At 39.1% G+C, this 20,164-nt stretch overlaps 1 protein-coding gene across 1 annotated transcript in view; it reads left to right on the top strand.

Moving 5' to 3' along the window:
* Positions 1-20,164, top strand: part of AVEN (apoptosis and caspase activation inhibitor) — a 195,029-nt gene that overhangs the window by 26,403 nt on the left and 148,462 nt on the right. Inside the window, exon 2 of the mRNA XM_055435556.2 lies at positions 13,111-13,288. Within this exon, the coding sequence (XP_055291531.2) occupies positions 13,111-13,288 (178 nt within the window). The remainder of the gene's footprint in view (positions 1-13,110; positions 13,289-20,164) is intronic.

The following is a 20,164-nucleotide window of genomic DNA, read 5'->3' as shown; positions in this document are numbered from 1 at the left end:
AAGCCACAGATTTGGTAGAAAATATTTTCAAATCATATATCCAACCAAGGGATTGTATCCAGAAAATATATAGAGCTCTCAACACTCAATGCAAAAGTAAATAATTCATTAAAAATGGGGAAAAGACTTAATAGATGGTATACCCAGGAAAATAGATTGATGGCAGATAGCACAAGATGGTCAATGGCATTTGTTATTAGGGAAATCCAAAATCCACAAAGAGAAACCACTTTATATCTGTTGTTTAGTAACTGAGTGGTGTCTAAGTCTTTTGTGACCCCATGGACTGTAGCCCTCTAGGCTTCTCTGTACACGGGATTTCCCAGATAAGAATATCAGAGTAGGTTGCCATTTTTTCCTCCAGGGCATCTTCCTGACCTGGGGATTGAAACTGCATGTCCTGCATTGGCAGGGAAACCCTATGTCTGTCAGAATGGCTTCAGAAAACCTGACAATACCAAATCCCAGCAGTTTCTTATCAGGTTAAACTTTTCATATGGCCTAGCAACCCCATTCTTAGGTATGTATTTACCCCAAAGAAATGGAAACTCATATGCTTGAATGTGTATGGCGGTTGTTTAGTCGTAATTGCCAAAAGCCAGAAACAACCAAAGATTTCTTTAACTGGTGAATGAATACACAGACTATACAATGGACTAGAAGTTAGTGGTGAAAAGTGATGAACCACTTTTACTCAGAAAAGCATGGATGAACCCACTGCGAACGTACTAGGCTGAGAGGGAGAAGCTTGGAGGGTGGTGTGATGGAAAGCTTTGGGGCAGTGGGACTGTCCTGTATCGTGGTAGTTATCTTGACTCCATTTATCTAAACTTTGTATTTTACTATATGGAAATTGATAAAAGGAATTAATTATTGGAGACCATCTAATTAGAGTTTTTATCAGATCCTAAAAAGATAAGTATTCCAGACCAGGAGGGTTATTATTTTTCGCATGACATACTTCAGCGTTGAGGAGGTCGTCAGCTCTCTTCAGAGGTGAGAGAAGAGCTTGTCTCTTCAGCACACCGGTAACCCTGTGATGTCTTTCCAAGTGAATTGTGTGCCTCAGCTAACAAAATCTACCACTCTGGATCTTACTGCTTTTTGAGTGATTTCAGGACCATTAGAAATAATAAGAGGCATTTCCCTTTTCCTTTTTTAACCTTTAGTGCACTGAATCGCTGTGATCAATGCCTGAAGGCTGGTCTTGAGGATTGTGTGCAGAAAGAAGCCAGCTTTATCTTGTTGGTAACTGACATCTTCTTTGGGACAGACCCAAGGCCTTCTTCCTGTCCCTTCTGTTCTCTAGGGCTTTCCCTGAGTGCCCATTCAGAACTGTCTTAATGATACATCATGCTCCCGACATTCTCTTCTCCTCTTGTCAAAACTGTGATAACGACAGTGTGTTACTCTCAGGGGAGGGCTTTGAATTTCAAGTTGCTGTCGTCAGCGTGTTGCCTCTTTGGACATACCAGTGGGGCTACTCTTTGGGGGCACATGCGCCTTTTTGTCGGAGAAGGCAATGGCAAGCCACTCCAGTACTCTTGCCTAGAAAATCCCATGGATGGAGGAGCCTGGTAGGCTGCAGTCCGTGGAGTTGCTAAGGGTTGGACACGACTGAGTGACTTCACTCACTTTTCACTTTCCACTTTTACACATTGGAGAAGGAAATGGCAACCCACTCCATTGTTCTCGCCTGGAGAATCCCAGGGACAGGGGAGCCTGGTGGACTTCCGTCTATGGGGTCACACAGAGTCGGACACGACTGAAGTGACTTAGCAGCAGCAGCAGCAGCGCCTTTTTGTGCCGAGCATATTACGGGAAGAGACAGCATTTTCCTTTTGCCAAGGTTAGAGCTCATGTTCTGAGAGGCTTTTCGTGCTTATGCCTCTTGAGAATTTCGATGAAGATTTTCCACTCACAGGTCGCCCTGTTAGAGGAGCGCAATACTGTGAGTTTAATTTGTGCTTCCACCATAAAAGGAAGACCCACACTGCTGGTGGGGATCAAGACAAGGTGGAATTCAGCGTAGCTTTGCATTTCTATGAGGCGGAGAGAGTCTCACAGGAAAGAGGCAGCACAAGTAATTGTCAGTACTGCTAACTCCAAGAGAATTCTACCACACACGGTTATTCAGGCCCTAGCTTCAAGGCCCTCGGCTGGTGTGCACTCCATAATCCTGGTCCTGGGGTTTGTGTCTTGTCCTTGTGGATTGAGAGCTTTGAGAAAATCCACCTTTCTCTAATGCCAGGTATAAAGCTCTCTCCCTTCCTTACATGTCTTTGCTGCCCTTTCTTTTAATTAAAGTTTTTCCTCCCTAATGTTGGGAGAGCTTCCTAAAGGTCACACTTGAAAAGAACAGAAGAGAAATGCAGATTATAGCATGCTGTCCTTTCACGGGGGAAATCATCTAGCGAATTTCTCTGCCTCCAGAAAGTGCATTTTCTTTGTCTCATTTCTCAATTTTGGTTAAAGCACTGCGGGTGGGAAGGAAAGGATTTTTACTGATATGTACTCATGATGTCATTATGTTGATGGCCGAGGAACAGAAAAGGCAGTTCAGCCTGAAAAGAAGAGCATGGCAGCTTGAGCGTCCTGCAGATGTTATGCATTGTGTGGCGAATGCAGGCCTCATGGTTAACGCAGGCACTTGTCTTCAATGCCATCTACAGAATATTTGCCTTTGAAATCTCTAAATATGATGTAGAAGTTTTCGTCCGAATTCTGTGGACGCTCAGGGAGCCGACTGACAGGGCCTTTTCAGGTTAATGTTGTCGTGTGTAAGTGCTCTTGAAGATAAAAGATTGTAATGCTAAAAGAAAAATCAGCATGCTCACAAAAGAGATATCTTATGCATTGTGTACAGATTCTGTTCATCAGGGAAGAACTGAGTAGGAGGACAAATTCAAAAGAGGAGCTTCAGGTGGTAGGAAGCAAGAGATGGAAGCATACATCGGCACGTCCAAGCGTCAGATAGGACATATGCACCAGGGAAGACCTTTCAGGTGATTCTTCCTCATTTGGTCAGTGTGTATGGGCTGCCCCACATTATATATGGTGGGGACTTAAGAGAATTCTCTTAGGTCCATTTGTTCTTTCATGTGAAATGGCAAATTAAACAGCTCTCCCTGAGTAGGGCCTGAGTTAAGCCCTTGTCTTTAAAGAGAGAACAGCTAAAAAGTGTTCTTTTATCTCTGGAAATTTGACCTAGTTAAGCTTATAGGTTTTTGCCACAAGGAGAGTAAGATTGTAATTCAGTCAAGGGATCTGAATAAGGTGACATTATAGAACTTGTATAAGGGCACACAAATTTCTAGCCTCACAGCTGTAACTTTGAAAGTCACTATGGAAAGTGCAGTGAAAATTGTAGTCTGTTTGAGTTGTGAGGCAGTGTGAGAAGTGTATTCTACCAGATGGTGGCATTCATTCTTTAATTAACAAGAATAGACAGCATAAGATTTAAATCACACCTGTTTATAGCTTTTTTCACATTTTATCAGTCTGTCATCCATTGACAACATCATTTATTTCAGTTTCAACAATTTTTGCAAATGTTAATCAACGTCCCTGTTAAATTGCAGGTTTTTCTTCATGTCATTGATTATGTGTGTCTTCTCCCCCTAGTCTCGGTCATTTTTATTGCTTTTAACTATAAGTGACTTATTACTATCAAGTCATTTCCCCATCTGTGAATCTTGCTATTTCCAGTGATTAACATGAACAGGTTACCATGGATACATTTTTGCGCTCTTTGTGTGGTTGGTAAGTTTTGGGAGTGGATATAACCTGTTTCAACTGTATTTCATCTGTATGCATATAATTGATTATGTGTAAGTAAGGTCTTTTCTATCTTCCAGGGCTTCTTTGAAATTAAAGATAATGAGAATGAGTTTTGATAGATACAAGATGGTGTCATTGATGTAGGAAAGGTAGTTTCATACATCAGATGGTTCTTGAATCATCAGTTTCTGGCTGGCTACATCTCTTCTGTACAGTCATGGAGAATTTTAGAAATGTAGAATAATCAATGATAATGATTAAGGAATTAGAACTTTGTTGTTATGAAGGAAGAAATATGGTTAATTTAGGTAAGAGAACACACAGACCTGGGTAGTCAGGCCCAATGTGATATCTACATGATCTTGCTTGAGGGCAGAAGGTGGGACAGGACTACCCAGGTTCTTTCTAGATTGGTAATTCTTTCTAATTAAGTTCTCTCTGGTGATTTGAAAGTTTGGGGAATGTCTTAAAGTTAGCCAGATAAACAACAGCTATTTAGTGGCCTGTGATTTTTCTGGAAAGTGGAAGGTGATGACTTTAAGACCTTAGTCACTAAGGAAACCAACCTTGTGTGGATGGAGAAGTGAGGTGAAAATTTAACTGAGACAGAGTCAAAAAGAATCTGGCCTGTAGAGAACTAACTAGAGGTGACTAGTAGAGGGAGGAAGCAGGGAGGGGCAGGATAGGGGTAGGGGTTTAAACGGTATGAAATAAGCTACGGACAAGGATATCTTACACAGCAAAGGGAATATAGTCAATATTTTACAATAACTATAAATGAAATGGTGGTGGTGATTTTAGTCGCTAAGTCTTGTCCAACTCTTGCGACCCCATGGACTGTAGCCTGCCAGGCTCCTCTGTCCATGGGGATTCTCTAGGAAAGAATACTGGAGTGAGTTGCCAGTTCCTTCTCCAGGGGATCTTCCTGACCCAGGAAATGAACCGAGGTCTCCTGTGTTGCAAACAGATTCTTTATCAACTGAACTACGAGGGAAGCCCCATAAATGAAATATAACCTTTCAAAATGGTGAATCACTATGTAGTATACTTTAAACTTCTGTAATATTGTACATCAACTATACTTGAGTAAAGACAGATTAATTAAAAAAAGGAAAACCTGGCTGTTTCCAGTGTTAAACCCATGCAGTGTAATCCCTGGGAAGACTGAACAGAGGCTGATGTGCTGAAGTACCGCTTGCTTTCTTAGGAAGAGTAACCTGTCAGTGGCTGCGGTGGAGGAGAGTGTGTTTTGTTCACTGAACTTACCCAGGAATGCTCAGTCTACATGCAATCTCCATATGAAGGCTGATTATTTTTGTGTATGGAAAACCTTTTAGTCAAATGTTTTGATAAAGCAAAGTTTTTACTTGAAGGCCTTTTAGTTGGATTTCTAGTTATTGTGTGATTGAGATCATGACCATAGCAAGAAGCAAATTGTCTTGGTTATAATTACATTTAGGGCCTTTCCTGGGAAAAAACCATTGATGTTAATCGAATTTGTGGAATTTTACCTGAGAGTTGGGACTTACAAAGTGGATTAATTTGGTAACTTTTAAACCTTTTTTAGCCTGAATTCTTAAATGGAGCTCAAGTTGTAAAGCAGATAAAATGAAACTGATTCATTCTATTGCCACCCTCGTCCTCCTTTCCATAAGGACTTCCATTAAATGACTTACACATAAGATAGTTTAAAATCACCAGTTGGCCCAGCGAAATTTACTGCAGCCTAATTTCCCAGACTGCCCTTAAGTCATGAAAGCAATAAACTCTCAAGCTCTTAGGTGGGCTGCCAGCAAATGGTAATTAGCTTTCTCTGCCTCCTATTTTTAGGCAATTTTGGAAACAATTACACAGGTGAGACAGATAGAAGGACTTGAGAAAAATATAAGGACTAGGGTCAAAGAGGCGGAGAAGGATATGGCAGCCCACTCCAGTGTTCTTGCCTGGAGAATCCCAGGGACAGGGGAGCCTGGTGGGCTGCTTTCTATGGGGTTGCACAGAGTTGGACACGACAGCAGCAGCAAGCAGGGTGAAAGAGGAGCCCTGTGGAGAAATGTCATTGAACAGCTGCTTTGAAGGTGGGGTTACCATTTTCTCTGTTCTCAGAGGCCTCTTCCCTCTTCTTTTGTATACACTGATCACAAGGAGGGACAAGAGGATGTATACAGTTTTAGTGCTGGAAAAACCGTCGAATTTCAGTACAGTCTGGATCACTTTTTTTTCCCGTTCTTAATGGCCAAAGTAATTTGGAGCTCTAATGCTATGTACATTGTTCTGGACTCAATAAATAATTTATGTATATAAGCCATATATTACACTTACTAACTTTTTCAAATATGATCGTGCTCCAATATGTATTTTATTTAATACACAATGACAAATGGAAATGTCCTTCTTGGTATACCTGTATACTATGTACATAGTATATTTTTTATGCATTTATTAAAATTTAGCTTCTTGAAATGATATAAAAATTATTTTTGCTAGCACTTTTTTAACTTTTTATTTTATACTGGAGTATAGTTGACTAACAATGTTGTGTTAGTTCAGGTGTACTGCATTATCCTTTTTCAAATTCTTTTTCCATTTAGGTTGTTATCTAATATTGATCAGAGTTCCCTGTGCTATACACTTGGTCCCTGTTGGCTGCTGCTACTGCTGTTGCTGAGTCATTTCAGTTGTGTCTGACTCTGTGTGACCCGATAGTCAGCAGCCCACCAGGCTCACCCATCCCTGGGATTCTCCAGGCAAGAGCACTGGAGTGGGTCACCATTTCCTTCTCCAATGCAGGAAAGTGAAAAGTGAAAGTGAAGTCGCTCAGTCATGTCCGACTCTTAGCGACCCCATGGACTTCAGCCTACCAGGCTCCTCCGCCCATGGGATTTTCCAGGCAAGAGTACTGGAGTGGGTTGCCATTGCCTTCTTCACCTTGTTGGCTATCCATTTTAAATATGGTAGTGTGTACATGTCAATCCCAAAGTCCTTAACTATCCCTCCCATCACTCTTCTCCTTGGGTAGTAGCAGTAAGTTTGTTCTCTAAGTTTGAAGCAAACTTTTCTAATACTAAAAACTGTTCTTGAACTCTTAACTATGATTAGTTGCTGCTTATGACCCAATGATTATGTAAGATAAAAATGACCTTAATAGAGTTACAGATATAAAAGTTGTCAGCTAGACTATTAACTAATGATATGCTTTAGAGTTTTATAATATTTAAAAATTTTATAGCAGGATGAATTAATTTTCCAATTACACTGTAGCATTTTTGGTTGGCTGTATTTGACTTTTTAACTTAATTACTGAAATTAGTTTTCAGTGACTTTCTGTAGGGGAGTTTCCTTAAACATGCTTTCTTTTATATATATGTATTTTATCTCACTTATTCCCTTCTGTGGTATAATTACATTTTGTGAGGAACAAACAAGGTTGTTGAAAAATGTGTGATTGACTATTTGCAACTTCCTTATTAGGTTCAAAGCAGGAAAGCCTTTTCTATACTCATTTACTCCAGAAGAAATTAGAACAGGGACCTTCAGAAACTAGGTTCCTGAGTATAAAAGGCTTTAAAGAGGATATGTTGTCTAGATATGTATTAGTAGCATCCCAAATTATACTGGCTAATCTCTTCATGATTAAGATGATCATTAAATATTGACTTGCTTTTTTGGAAAAAAGAAAGTAAGGGGATGTTTTAAAAATAATGTTGATCAAACATAGTGTTCATAGGCTGGCCAATTAAATTTAAGCTGTTGTAACTTAACGTACGGAGAAGGCAATGGCAAGCCACTCCAGTACTATTGCCTAGAAAATCCCATGGATGGAGGAGCCTGGTAGGCTGCAGTCCGTGGAGTTGCTAAGGGTCGGACATGACTGAGCGACTTCACTTTGCACTTTCACACATTGGAGAAGGAAATGGCAACCCACTCCAGTGTTCTTGCCTGGAGAATCCCAGGAACAGAGGAGCCTGGTGGGCTTCCGTCTATGGGGTCACACAGAGTCGGACACGACTGAAGTGACTTAGCAGAAGCAGCAGCAGCAGCAACTTAATGTAAATTGTTGTTATAAGAAAAATTGGACCTCATCTTCAGTGAGTAAATCTTTTTATTGGTTCTGCTGTGTATATTGGTACCTTTTGTTTAGCTCGAGCCATAACTAAAAATGGGGTGTTGAAATCTCCAGATATTATTGTTGAACTATTAATATTTTGCCCCATAATTCTGTCAGTTTTTGCTTCCTATGTTGTGAAGTTCTCCTGTTAACAGCATATGTTTAAATGTTATCTTTCTGATGGATTAACCCTTTTATCATTGACCAGTGTTCTTTTGTCTCTTATAACAGTTTTTCCTTGAAGTTTATTTTGTCTGAAATTTGTATAGCCACCCCAGTTTTCTTTTGCATACTATTTGCATAGAGTATCTTTTTCCATTCTTTTACTTCATCTTAATGATATTTTAATCTTTGAATCTAACATATTTCCTGTAGACAGCATATGGTTGGATTTTAAAAGAATCTATTCTGCCTGTTTCTCCCTTTTTGATTCTTTAATCTGTTTACATTTAATATTATTACTGACGCAGTTGGATGTTTATATCTGCCATTTTACTCTCTTTCTTCCACAGGTCTCATGTATATCATTCCTTTATTCCACTTCTACTGCTTTATTTTGCACCAAGTGAATATTTTTAGTGCAACAGTTTAATTCTTATAATTTTTTCCCCACTTTTTAAAGAAGTTGTTTCCTTAGTGGTTGCTCTTGGGCTTACCATATATATTTTAACGTAGAATTTTATTCAACCAAGTCAATTCCAGTGAGATACAGAGACATTCAGTTCAGTTCAGTTCAGTCGCTCAGTCGTGTCCGACTCTCCACGACCCCATGAATCACAGCACGCCAGGCCTCCCTGTCCATCACCAACTCCCGGAGTACACTCAAACTCATGTCCACAGAGTCAGTGATGCCATCCAGCCATCTCATTCTCTGTCGTCCCCTTCTCCTCCCGCCCCCAACCCTTCCCAGCATCAGAGTCTTTTCCAGTGAGTCAACTCGTCGCATGAGGTGGCCAAAGTATTGGAGTTTCAGCCTTAGCATCAGTCCCTCCAATGACATTAATACAGCTCTATTCCTCTTTTCCCCTTTTTGTTCTTCTGTTGTTTTATATGTATTACATCCATATGTCACAAAGCTAATAATATTTTGTTATAATTATTACCTTATATAATTTTATATCTTTTAAAGAATATGAGAGAAGAAAGAGAAGTAAGAATATATTTATAGCTTTTGTTGCAAGAGTCTTATTGTTGGGTTTATAACATACAGAAATATAATTATGCACTTATTATTTTATAATTGCTTTTAAAATTGGTTATTAAAGGAGAAGCTGATTTAGATATATGATTTGCAAATATTTCTCCCGTTTTGTAGGTTACCTTTCACTTTGTTGGTGGTTTCCCTTGCTGTGCAGAAGCTTTTTAGTTTGATGTAATCCTACCTGTTTATTTTTGTTTTTGTTGTGAAGTCCAAAAACTTCTTTACAAGATTGATGTCAAGCAATTTACCACCTATGTTTTCTCCTAGGAGTTTTATGGTTTCAGAGCTTACATTCAAGTTTTTGATCCATTTTGAGTTAATTTTTATATATGGTGTAAGATAAGGGCGCAGTTTCATTCTTTTGAATGTAGCTTGTTAGTGTTCCCATCACCACTTAAAGAAGAGACTGTTTTTTTTCCTCCATTGTATATTCTTAGCTTCTTTGCCATAGATTAATTGACCATATGTGCGTGGGGTTATTTCTGGGCTCTTCATTCTGTTCCATTGAACTATGTCTGTTTTTATGCCAATACTATACTGTTTTGATTGGTATAGCTTTGTAATATAGTTCAAAGCCAGGAATTGTGATGCCTCCTTCTTTGCTCTTTTTTTTTCAAGTTTGCTTTGGCTATTTGGGGTCTTTTATGTTTCCTCACAAATTTTAGGATTGTTTGTTTTATTTCTGTGAAAAATGCCATTGGAATTTTGATAGGAGTTGCATTGAAGCTCTAGATTGCTTTGGATAGTATGGACATTTTAATTATTCTTCAGATCTATAAGCATGAACTAGTTTTCCATTCATTTGTATTGTCGATTTCTTTCATCAGTGTCTTATAGTTCACAGTATACACTAGACATTTCATAATAATGTTTATACAATGATTCCTTCTTATTTAGTTTTCGCATTGCTTTCATCTGTATTTTCTTGTTTGTTCTGCTCTTTCTCCCATCATGGGATTTTGCAAATTTTATCCTGTCCCAGATTTTTGCAAAATACAGTAAACACGAAATCTCTAGGAGTTTTTAAGATATACCTTTCTCTAAGTTACATCAAATGTATTCCAAACTTTAATACTTCTTACTACCCTCTTGTGATGGAGGCTAATGACGACTCTTGTCTCCACATTTAGGTGGAGATAATGAGTTTCTTGTTCAGTGATTCTTCTGAGTTGGGGATTAGTGAGTCATTCAGCAGCAAGGTGCAAGCTATTATAAACACTTTGTAAATATTAAATGATGGTGATAGCAGGATCATTAATTCTGTCTAGATCTCCAGCCTCCCATTTCAGTGCTTATTTTTGGTTAATAGTTCCATGGGTGTTTCAGATCATAATCCTTTCACATCGAGCTAATTATTTTGCTCAGGTTTACATTTTTGCCATGGGCTATATCTGTGTTCAAAGTTTTCTACTAACTGGAGAAGCCTCTCTGAACTCTCCTTACCCAGTGGGTCAACAAAAGAATATTGAATTTTCCAAATTAAACCCTGCAGATACTTTCAGCTGTAGTCTACCTACCAGATTCTCATCAGTTGCAAGGTATTTTCTTTGAAATGTTCCTGGCATTTGTTATTTCTATAGCAGATCTCATTCAGTCACTTATCTTTAATTTGCCAGCATCTTTTGGTTCTGGGAATGTTTCAGGCAGGTTTCATGTTAGGTTTCACGTTAGGTTTCAGGCAGCCTTCAAGATCTCTAGATTATAACATGGATTGCCATCTTTTTGTGCCATCCAGGAGGTTTATGATGACATATGAGGGCTGAAAGTGATCTTGAATGGTCGCTTACTCCATTGCTTCATGAAAGCTTATGAAATTTGATTCAGGCAAGGATTATTGACTAGTTTTAAATTTGATTTGTGAGTGGTTTATGGGCAACCTGAAATAACACCACACAGATAGTACTTGCTGCAACAGGGAAGAACCTCACTATGGTGGGTGGATCAGGCTTCATGATACAAACTCACTGGTTAATCTTAGCTTTACCTATGTTGGGGCTTCTGTGATACAGACCCAGATTCTATCTCTGGGTCAGGAAGATCCCCTGCGGAAGGAAATGGCTACCCATTCCAGTATTCTTTCTTGGAGAATTCCATGGACAGGGAAGTCTGGCGGCTACAGTCCATAGGGTCACAAAGTGTTGGACATGACTGAGCAACTAACACTTTCTGCTTTCCCACTTTACTCATGTTGGCTCAGCCATTTATCATATGTTATTCACCATCTGTGATGTATTTTAGCCAAAAATATTTAACTCAAGTCTGTTGAGCATTATAATTAAAAATGTTTTTTATCCACTCTTTCCTATAAATTAATATACTAACGCCACAAGGAAATAACCAGACAGAACATGGGTCCTTTTGCCTTCTTCAGCAAATAAATGTCATAAAAATAGACGTTGTGGTAGGTTCAAAGAGACTTAATGGACAAGCAGTGAGATACAATGCACGGTCTTGAATACTGTCTTGGAAAAACCAACTCTAAAGGAAATTTGGGGGATCAGTTAGAGAAATTTGGAAATAGTCTGGATGCTACAGAAAATGAAATGTACTGAAGAGCAGAGGTAGAGAATATTGATGAAAAAGTCTGGTTACCAAAGTATATATAAATATAAACATTGTAAAAGAGCTGAAAGAATGTACAGCAAAGTGTTAGTAGTGGTGTGCCCGGGTGATGGGAACCTGGGGTTTTTATTTTTTGGCTTGTCTCTCCCTCCTAATTTTCTGCAATATACATGTCCTGTTTCCGTGTCAATAAAACTGTAAAGTCTAACTCATCTTGTACAAATGGATTATTTTAATGTGTTTTACAAGTTTTATAGTATTTCATAAAGATTTTATAATATTTGGGCTACTTGTTTGAATTGTCTTTAGATTCTCTATGCATCTTTTTTTAGTTTAATTCCTATTATGGAAAATTTCAAACATGTACTAAAGTAGATAGAATTATATAATGAATTTCCATATACTTATCATCCAGCTTCAGAAATTATCAATTATGCTCAGTTTATTTCATCTCTACCCACCAGTCCTCTCCACCTATGATTCTGAAGCAAATCCTACATCATATCTTTACATCAATAAATAGTTCAATATTTATTTCTAAAAGATAAAAATATTTAACAAATAATTGTATTGTACCAAACAATAAGCAAATAAAGTATTTCCTTAATATAAGAAAATACCTTGTTATTGTTCACATTTCTTCAATGATATTATAAATGATTTTTTTCTAGTTAAATTGTTTGATATATATATATATATATGGTCATGTCATTCAGCCTGTGAAATCTTGGTTCCCTGACCAGATATTGAACTCAGGCCATGGCAGTAAAAGCATCAATTCTTAACCACTGGACTGCCAGAAAATTCCCACTTGTTATATTATTTGGATCAGAGTACAAATAAGTTCCCACATTACAGTGGTTATGTGTCCATTAAGCTCTTTTAATCTATAGGTTTTTTCCCCCCTTTTCCCCTTGTAATTTATTTATTGAAGAAACTACATCTTTATCTTTTGTAATTTCTCACATTCTGCATTTTTCTGCATGCTCTCTTGACATTTTAATGCCCAAGACTGGAAACTGTTGTCTAAAATGCATCTGAGCAGGGCTCCCATTTAAAACTTATACTTATGGGGTGTGCTTGTAAAATCTGTAAATTGGAATAAGTGATTTTTGCCTTTAAGTCTTTTGCCTGTGACTCTTACAGCCTTGATTATTTCAGTGAGAAGAAATGACTCTTGAAATAGGATACATTTGGGTAGACTTTAGAGATTCAGTGACACAAATTTTAGGTAGGAGCTCATCAGGTTTCCTTTTGACAGCGAAATGAAAAGTTTACCCAGAAAGCACAATGTATGATATAATGGGGTTCTCTTAAAATACTATTTAATGTTTTAGAGAGCTTGGCTTATATAATGTACTCTTTATCGTGATACCTATGTTTTTAAATATTTATTGCTGAGGCGACTAAGGTCAAGATTTCTACTGCCAGCTTATCAATTTGTCTCTAATGATTGCAGATCGAAGATGAGAGTGATGAAGAGACCTATGGAGAAGAGAATGAAGAACAGGGAAATTATTCTAAAAGGAAGATAGTCTCTAACTGGGATCGATATCAAGATACTGAAAAAGAAGTTGATAATGAAAGTGGAGAATCACAGAGGGGGACAGATTTCAGTGTTCTTCTCAGCTCTGCAGGTATGAATCTCAGCTGCATACTACTTAGTGCTATGAAAGTTGCATGGACATTTATATTCCTTTTTAAATAGCATTTTAATAACTAGCATTCATTGTTTGGATTTTAAATCCAGGTAAAGGACAGTATCTAATGGTTTGCAAGGAAAAAGTGATATTTCTTTAAGTGGAAGCCTTGTGTTTCCACATATTGATGTAGAATGACTTAAGTTCTGGTTGGAATGGGTAAAAGACTTTATGGGAATGAAATGCTTAACTGTGCCCCACTAAACTGGATAGGCTGAGAGAAGTATTTTCTTTGATTTCAAAGGAATAGGTACTTAAGTTTATACAAAGCTTTATTATGTTTCTAGAATATATGTTCATTCTTCCTTCTTTTATAGCCAGGAATATACACACTAGTAGGTAGGCACACTGAAGCCATATGTGCCTGAACACCAAACTTTTTGTTTTTGAATAGTCTTCTTTATCAGTAAGGTGAAAAACTAATTACTTCTATGACCATCTGTTTAAGATTGACTCCCTGGAGTGATGCACAGCAGTGTGAAGCTGGAGAGTAGTAACAGGAAATGGAGCAGAGCTGGTTATATAGAAGGCTATTTGCTACCAGGCTAGGGCATAAGAATTGAAATGATAAATGATGGATAGACTTGTGGTTTTCAGGAGTTCGGGATGGGGGAGGGTGGGAGATGGATATGCCTTGCAGTGCTCATATTGATCACTGTCTTGATTGTGGTGGTGAACACACAAAGTTATACACACACTCATAATACACACAAGTGAGCACAAATAAAACAGGGGAAGTCCGAATAAGATTGGATTCTATGTCAAATGTCAATTCCTGAGTGGCATATTCAACTATATAGTTTTGAAAAATGTTACCATTGAGCCCATCTGTATAGGAGATCTTGCTATATTATTTCTTATAACTATGTGAATTTATAATTGCCTCAAAAACTTTCCAGGTTATAAAAAAGGAGGAAGCTGTGAACAGCAGAGAAATAAAGTGACAATAGTATTTTCAGATAGTTGGTTTTGAATTCCCTCTTCTTCCCAGCTTTTATGTTGCAGTTAAGTTGTACCTTTTTTTCTCATCTACCTGTAGTTTTAAATGCCTGTACCAAACTAAGAATCATAAAGTGAATTCTCTTCTAACTTAATAGAATAAACCCTCTGAGTAGGAAAGGAAGAGGTAAGGGGAGAGAGAATTAGATTTGAGTAGGAGAACAGATTCAGCCTGGGGTCATTATGTCTATGCCAGTAGCATCACCCCTTTGTGTGGTTGGTGGCGTCCAACTTGCTGACTGTTCAGGAATGGGTTTTTTGCCACTCAGATGGGTGTTTCCTTCTTCTTGTCTGTATTTTGGCCAGTTATAGATTTATAAGCTCTTTTCCTCAAATAGGAGAAAGGTGAAATGTGAGCTGATCAGTTTCAATTTTTAATCAGCTGCTTTGCTAAAAAATTTAGGGGGAAAATTGAAGTAGTGCAATAAAGTTAACATGTGAACTGCCTACCAGTGGATTTGACTGAGTCACTTGTGTATAGGACACTATCTGGCAATAAAATATGCTGTATAAATGTTTGAAGGCGATTCAGAATTCTAGTCTAACCCAAATCTTATGTGCATTGGCTTATGATTTTGGTTACTTGTTTTAGTGTTTTATTTATAACTTAAAGCCTGCCTTGGTTTGAGTCTCATATGTATTTTTCTTATAGCCTGTCTTTGCTTACTGATTTCCTGAGTGGCTTGTTTATCTGTAATTAGTTTCTTGGGAAATCACAGCCATCACATCTTGATACGTGCTTACATTTCTTCCCCACCCTGCTGCTGATCTATCATTTTCTTTTCACTGCAGCATAAGCCTGAGAAGAGCTGCCATGCTTTCTTCCTCTGTGGTGGGGTAGGGCAATGTTGGTTTACTTTTGATAAGTGGAGTTCATTCTGTAATCCTAAAACATTAAGAATGTCCTGTAGAGAGGCTGACCATATTCCTTAGAATGATTGTGACTTTTAGTATACTGTCCTAGTTTGCATAAATACACTTATAACTCAGAAAAAATATCATAGACGTGCACATCATGAACTTTCCTAGATACTGCCAAATTGCTCTCCAAAGAGGAGACAAGCTGAACTTCCTAGTTTTCGCCAATATGTAGAGTCATTAAACCTTTTTTCTTTCTCTTTTGGCCAATTGATTGAGTGGTATCTAGTTGAGGGTCCTTCAACAATTATTGGAGCACCCACCATTTCCAGGTGCCGTTTCAGAGGATGAGCATACAGAAGTGAAACAGAGCAGACGCAAACACCGGCCTCATGGAGTTAATGTTCTAGAGGGCGGAGACGCACAGTAAAGAAAAGGAAACTGTAGAAGATATTAAATGGCTATAATTAGGGTAGAAATGAAGTGAGGGGGGGCTGTTACCATTTTATAAAGGTGGCCAGAGAAAGTCATACTGATAAGATGACATTTGAATAGAGACCTGAGGAAGGTGAGGGAGCAGGCACTGAGGATGTCTGTGGGAAGAGTGTTCCAGGCAGAGAGAGGAGCAAGTTCAAAGGCTTTGAGATGGAAATAACAGAGAGGCAGCGTGGCTGGAGCAAAGTAAGCAGGTAGGCAGTGAAGTCAGAGCGGTGTCACGTGGCTGAAAAACTTGTAGACCGTTATAAAGATGTTGGCTTTTATGCTGGGTGAAATGTGTAGCCCCTGGAGGGTTTTGAAGAGAAGAGCAATACAGCTCACTCTTGTTTTAACAGGTCAGTCCATCTGCTGAGTTGGAAAAACCTGAAGACAGGTGAGGGAAGGAGCAGGTAGATCAGAGAGGGTATTGCAATAAAGCTGTTCCTCAGTACCCATGGGAGATTGGTTCCAGGACCTTTAGCAGATACCAACATCTGCAGATGCTCAAGCTCCTTACGTAGCAGTCAAGTGTCTGTTTCTGTGGTGTAGTGGGTGGTATGCACACAGTCAACGCTCTGTTTCCGTGGACTCAGCATCTGCAGATTTCCACCTGTGGATGAGGAACCTGCAGATACGGAAGGCCGACTGTCATGCAGACAGGCATTGATGGTGGTGTGGGCCAGGCGTGGGAGCTGTGGAGGTGGTGAAACATGGTGGAGTTTTGGATCTGTTTTGGAAGGAATGCTTCCCAGTGGTGCTAGTGATAAAGAACTCACCTGCCAAGGCAGGAGATGTAAGAGACATGGATTCGATTCCTGGGTCGGGAAGATCCCCTGGAGGAGAGCATGGCAGCCCTCTCCAGGATTCTTGCCTGGAGAATCCCATGGGCAGAGGAGCCTGGCAGGCTACAGTCCATAGGATTGCAGAGTCGGACATGACTGAAGTGACTTTGCTTGCAGATCAAGCACAAATATAGGGTACGAGATGAAAAGATGCATAAAAATGATGCCAAGATTTCAGCCTGAACAGCTAGAAGAAGGGGGTTAACAATAACTGAGATGGATAAAACTGTAGGAGGTGCTCAGTTTACACATGTTAAAAGTGAGATGCCAGTTAGACATCTGTATTAGTCAGAATCCTGTAGGACATAGATGGTACACTCGGTATAATTATAAGGCAGTTTTAACAAAGGAATCACTTACAAAGGTGTGGGTAGGATGCAGAGAAAACCCAAAGACAGTACGATATTAGGAGGATGGGTGAAGACAGAGATGTTAGCATCCCTGTTACTAGAACGCTGAAGGAGAGCATCATGTGAGATGCTTACCTTGAGAGGATGAATCACCTTGGTCAAAAGATGTAGCCAGCAAAGGTGACTCCACCAGGAGAAGGACCTGGCAATAAGTACTCTGATCTTAGACTCCTTTTTTCTTCCATCGTCCTGCCAAGGCTTCCCATAAGCCTAACCTACCGAAAGTCAGAAGGCAAGGAAAACCTGTAGCTGTGATCTGTATAGATCAACCTCTGGGCAGAACAGGGAGAAGACCAGGGGAGAGTGAATCTGGACTGGTAACTGAAGAGACCCAGCACAGCACCCGACAGGAAATATTGGAAATGTCAGGCGGGTTGTTGAATGAAGGTATGTGGAGCTCAGGACCCAGGTTTGGATAGGAGATTCACATGTGGGTGAAGCCAGCCTGTAGATGGTGTTGAAAGTCACAAGAACGTGTGAGATGTCCAAGGGAATTACTGGCTAGAAAGGTACTGAGCATTGGGTACCACAGTGTCTAGTGGTTACGGTTGAGAAAAAACCAGCAAAGGAGAATGAACATGATTCCAGGAAAAGAGAGGGGTCAGTGTCAAATGCAGCTGATGGCAGGCAAGAATTGACAGCTGAATTTACTAGTGATCTTAGCTAAAGCAGTTTTATTGGAGTGGTGGGATAAACTCTTTCTTGCATTTAATAAGAATATGGAAGGAGAGACATGTCAGAAAAAGTGTAAACAACTATTAATATTGAGTTTTGTTTTAAAGGGAAGGAGAGTAATGGGCTGATGGGGGAAGTGGATCAAAACATATTTTTTTAAACATGGGAGAAGTAATTGAATGTTTATTGGTTGATAAAAACATCCAGAAAAGAGATAAAAAATAGTCTGAGAAGAGATGAGAATTGAGGATCTGTGTTCTTTGGTCTACGTGAGATGATGGAATCATTTGTAGAGATGGAGTTGATTGCCCACTGCTAGGGGCTTGGGCAGTTTTTCAGCTGTGATTGGAGGATACTCAGACTTCCCAGGTGGCACTAGTGGTAAAGAACCCACCTGCCAATGCAGGAGACATAAGAGATGTTCCATCCGGGGTTGGGAAGATCACCTGAAGAAGGGCATGGCGACCCACTTCAGTATTCTCGTCTGGAGAATCCCATGGAGAGAGGAACCTGGTTGGCTATAGTCCATAGGGTCACAAAGCTTCGGACATGAGTGAAGCAACTCGGCACACACACACACACACACACACAATATTTGGGCATAGGTATAGGTAGTTGGGTAGATGTGACAGGGGTTTGAGGAAGCTCTCTTCTGGTTCTTTCTGTGTTCTTAGTGAAATAAGAAAGCTATGAGAGTCAGAGAGGAGATACTGGAAATGTGAGGAGAGGGTAGAAGTTGAGAGATAGTCATCTATTGGAGAAGAAACATCATGGTTGCCAAAAAGAGAAAGGGGGGGAGGATAAATTAGGAGCATGGGATTAACAGATACACACTTTACATAAAAATAGAAAAACAGCAGGGTCCCACTGTGTAGCACAGGGAACTAGATTCAATATCTTACTCAGTAATGGAAAATAATCTGAAAAATATAACTGAATCACTTTGCTGTATACCTGAAATAACACAGTACTGTAAACCAACTACATTTCAATAATCAAAAAAAAAAAAACCAACAACTAAAAAAGAAGCAAATAGTAGACCAAGGTGTAGGAACTTGAATGAAATAGGAAAATGTGGTATGGTTGCTGAGAGCTAAGGGAGGCCCGTTGGAGGTTGATGGTCATGAGTTTAAGGTGAGAAAGGGTATGTTCCCCGCCACTGACGTTCTGTTGTATGGGTGCAAGTACATATGACTGAAGTATACAATGCCTCAGTGGGATTCTATTCGTATAAGTTTCAAACACGAGGAAAAGGAAGTAAATAGTGTTATTTTGGGATGCATGTTTAAATGGTAAAATGAAAATCAAGGAAATGATTATTATAATAGTCAGGACTGTGGTCACCTCCAGTGGAGAGATGAGGGGTAGTAACTGGGGAGGGGTGTGTAGTGGGTGTGGGGAGTGGGGATGAGGGAGATGGCTCTGATGGCAGTATTCTATTTCTTGATCTGGATAGTACTTAGGTTTGTTTAATAACTCGTTAAATTGTGTATATGTATTCCTTATGTATCTCTCTATATAAGGAAAAAAGTCTAAAAATGGATTTCTTATGGTAGAATTTCAGATACTACCATAGACCTAAAGAAACCTTTTGAGAGAGGCAGTCTGTTTTTGCACCTTCAACTTGTGTCTTCAATGTACAGGTGCTTTCTGCTTTGAGTTTCTGGCCAGGGGCTATGGCATCCCATTTTTACAAATGGGGGATATGGGAAGGGGACTAGCTTGCTTTTGAAGTCCTACTTTTTCTGATAGGATTGGGAGCCTTCAGATATCTTTTTAGTACTCTTTCTGAAAGCCTACAGCTTATAGCTAATCATGCTTTTAGCTCTTCTTTTTGAACAATATCCTTGCAATTCTAAGTTATATTTTAAAAGTTTTAAAAAGGGTACCATGCTCTCACATTGACACACAAAAACTGAGATCTTTAAACAATTCTTCTGCCTTCTCCTTCCCCCTGCCAAATGGCGAGTTATTAAAATCATGCCATATGCTTTTTTTTTCCCCCCATTTAAGATGCCTTGGATAACAGAGTTAGAAAACTGTTTACAGTGTGAACGGGATGCACGGGAGCAATATTGAAGATAAACATGAGAAAACCAATCTTTTATGTGCAAGTCTATAAGCTGTTTAAGTGGAACAAATAAAAATGAAATGATTAGACTACAGTTTGGTCAGCACAGCTGTCTAGGCATGTTTTTATTTGAAGCTATTACAGGAAGAGCCTGTCTATCCTATGGATGGGATGCTGCCTGATTCATGGGTCATTGAATAAAACCAATTTAGACCTTCATAAAAAGCTACTATCTTATCTTCCTCATAATTTTATGAAAGTTCATTTTGGTGGGGAGGTTTTAATTATAATGATATTTGATTTCTTTGCCTCTGTATCCTCTTGCCGGCAGTTAGACCAAAAAGGAAAAGAAAGCTGTCATTCTAGCACCTGTATTTTTTAATTAAACTTGGAACATTTTTTTCCCATAAAGTAGCAAGATAGTTGAGTTGTATTTGACCTCCTTGATTCAGTTCTTTTGTTTTTCCCTCTTTTTATTTGG

The sequence above is a fragment of the Moschus berezovskii genome, chromosome 9 (assembly GCF_049115385.1).
Source record: "Moschus berezovskii isolate FMDL1 chromosome 9, NW_MosBer_1.0, whole genome shotgun sequence".
In the NCBI taxonomy this organism is placed as follows: domain Eukaryota; kingdom Metazoa; phylum Chordata; class Mammalia; order Artiodactyla; family Moschidae; genus Moschus; species Moschus berezovskii.
This window is presented reverse-complemented; position numbering and strand designations above follow the sequence as displayed.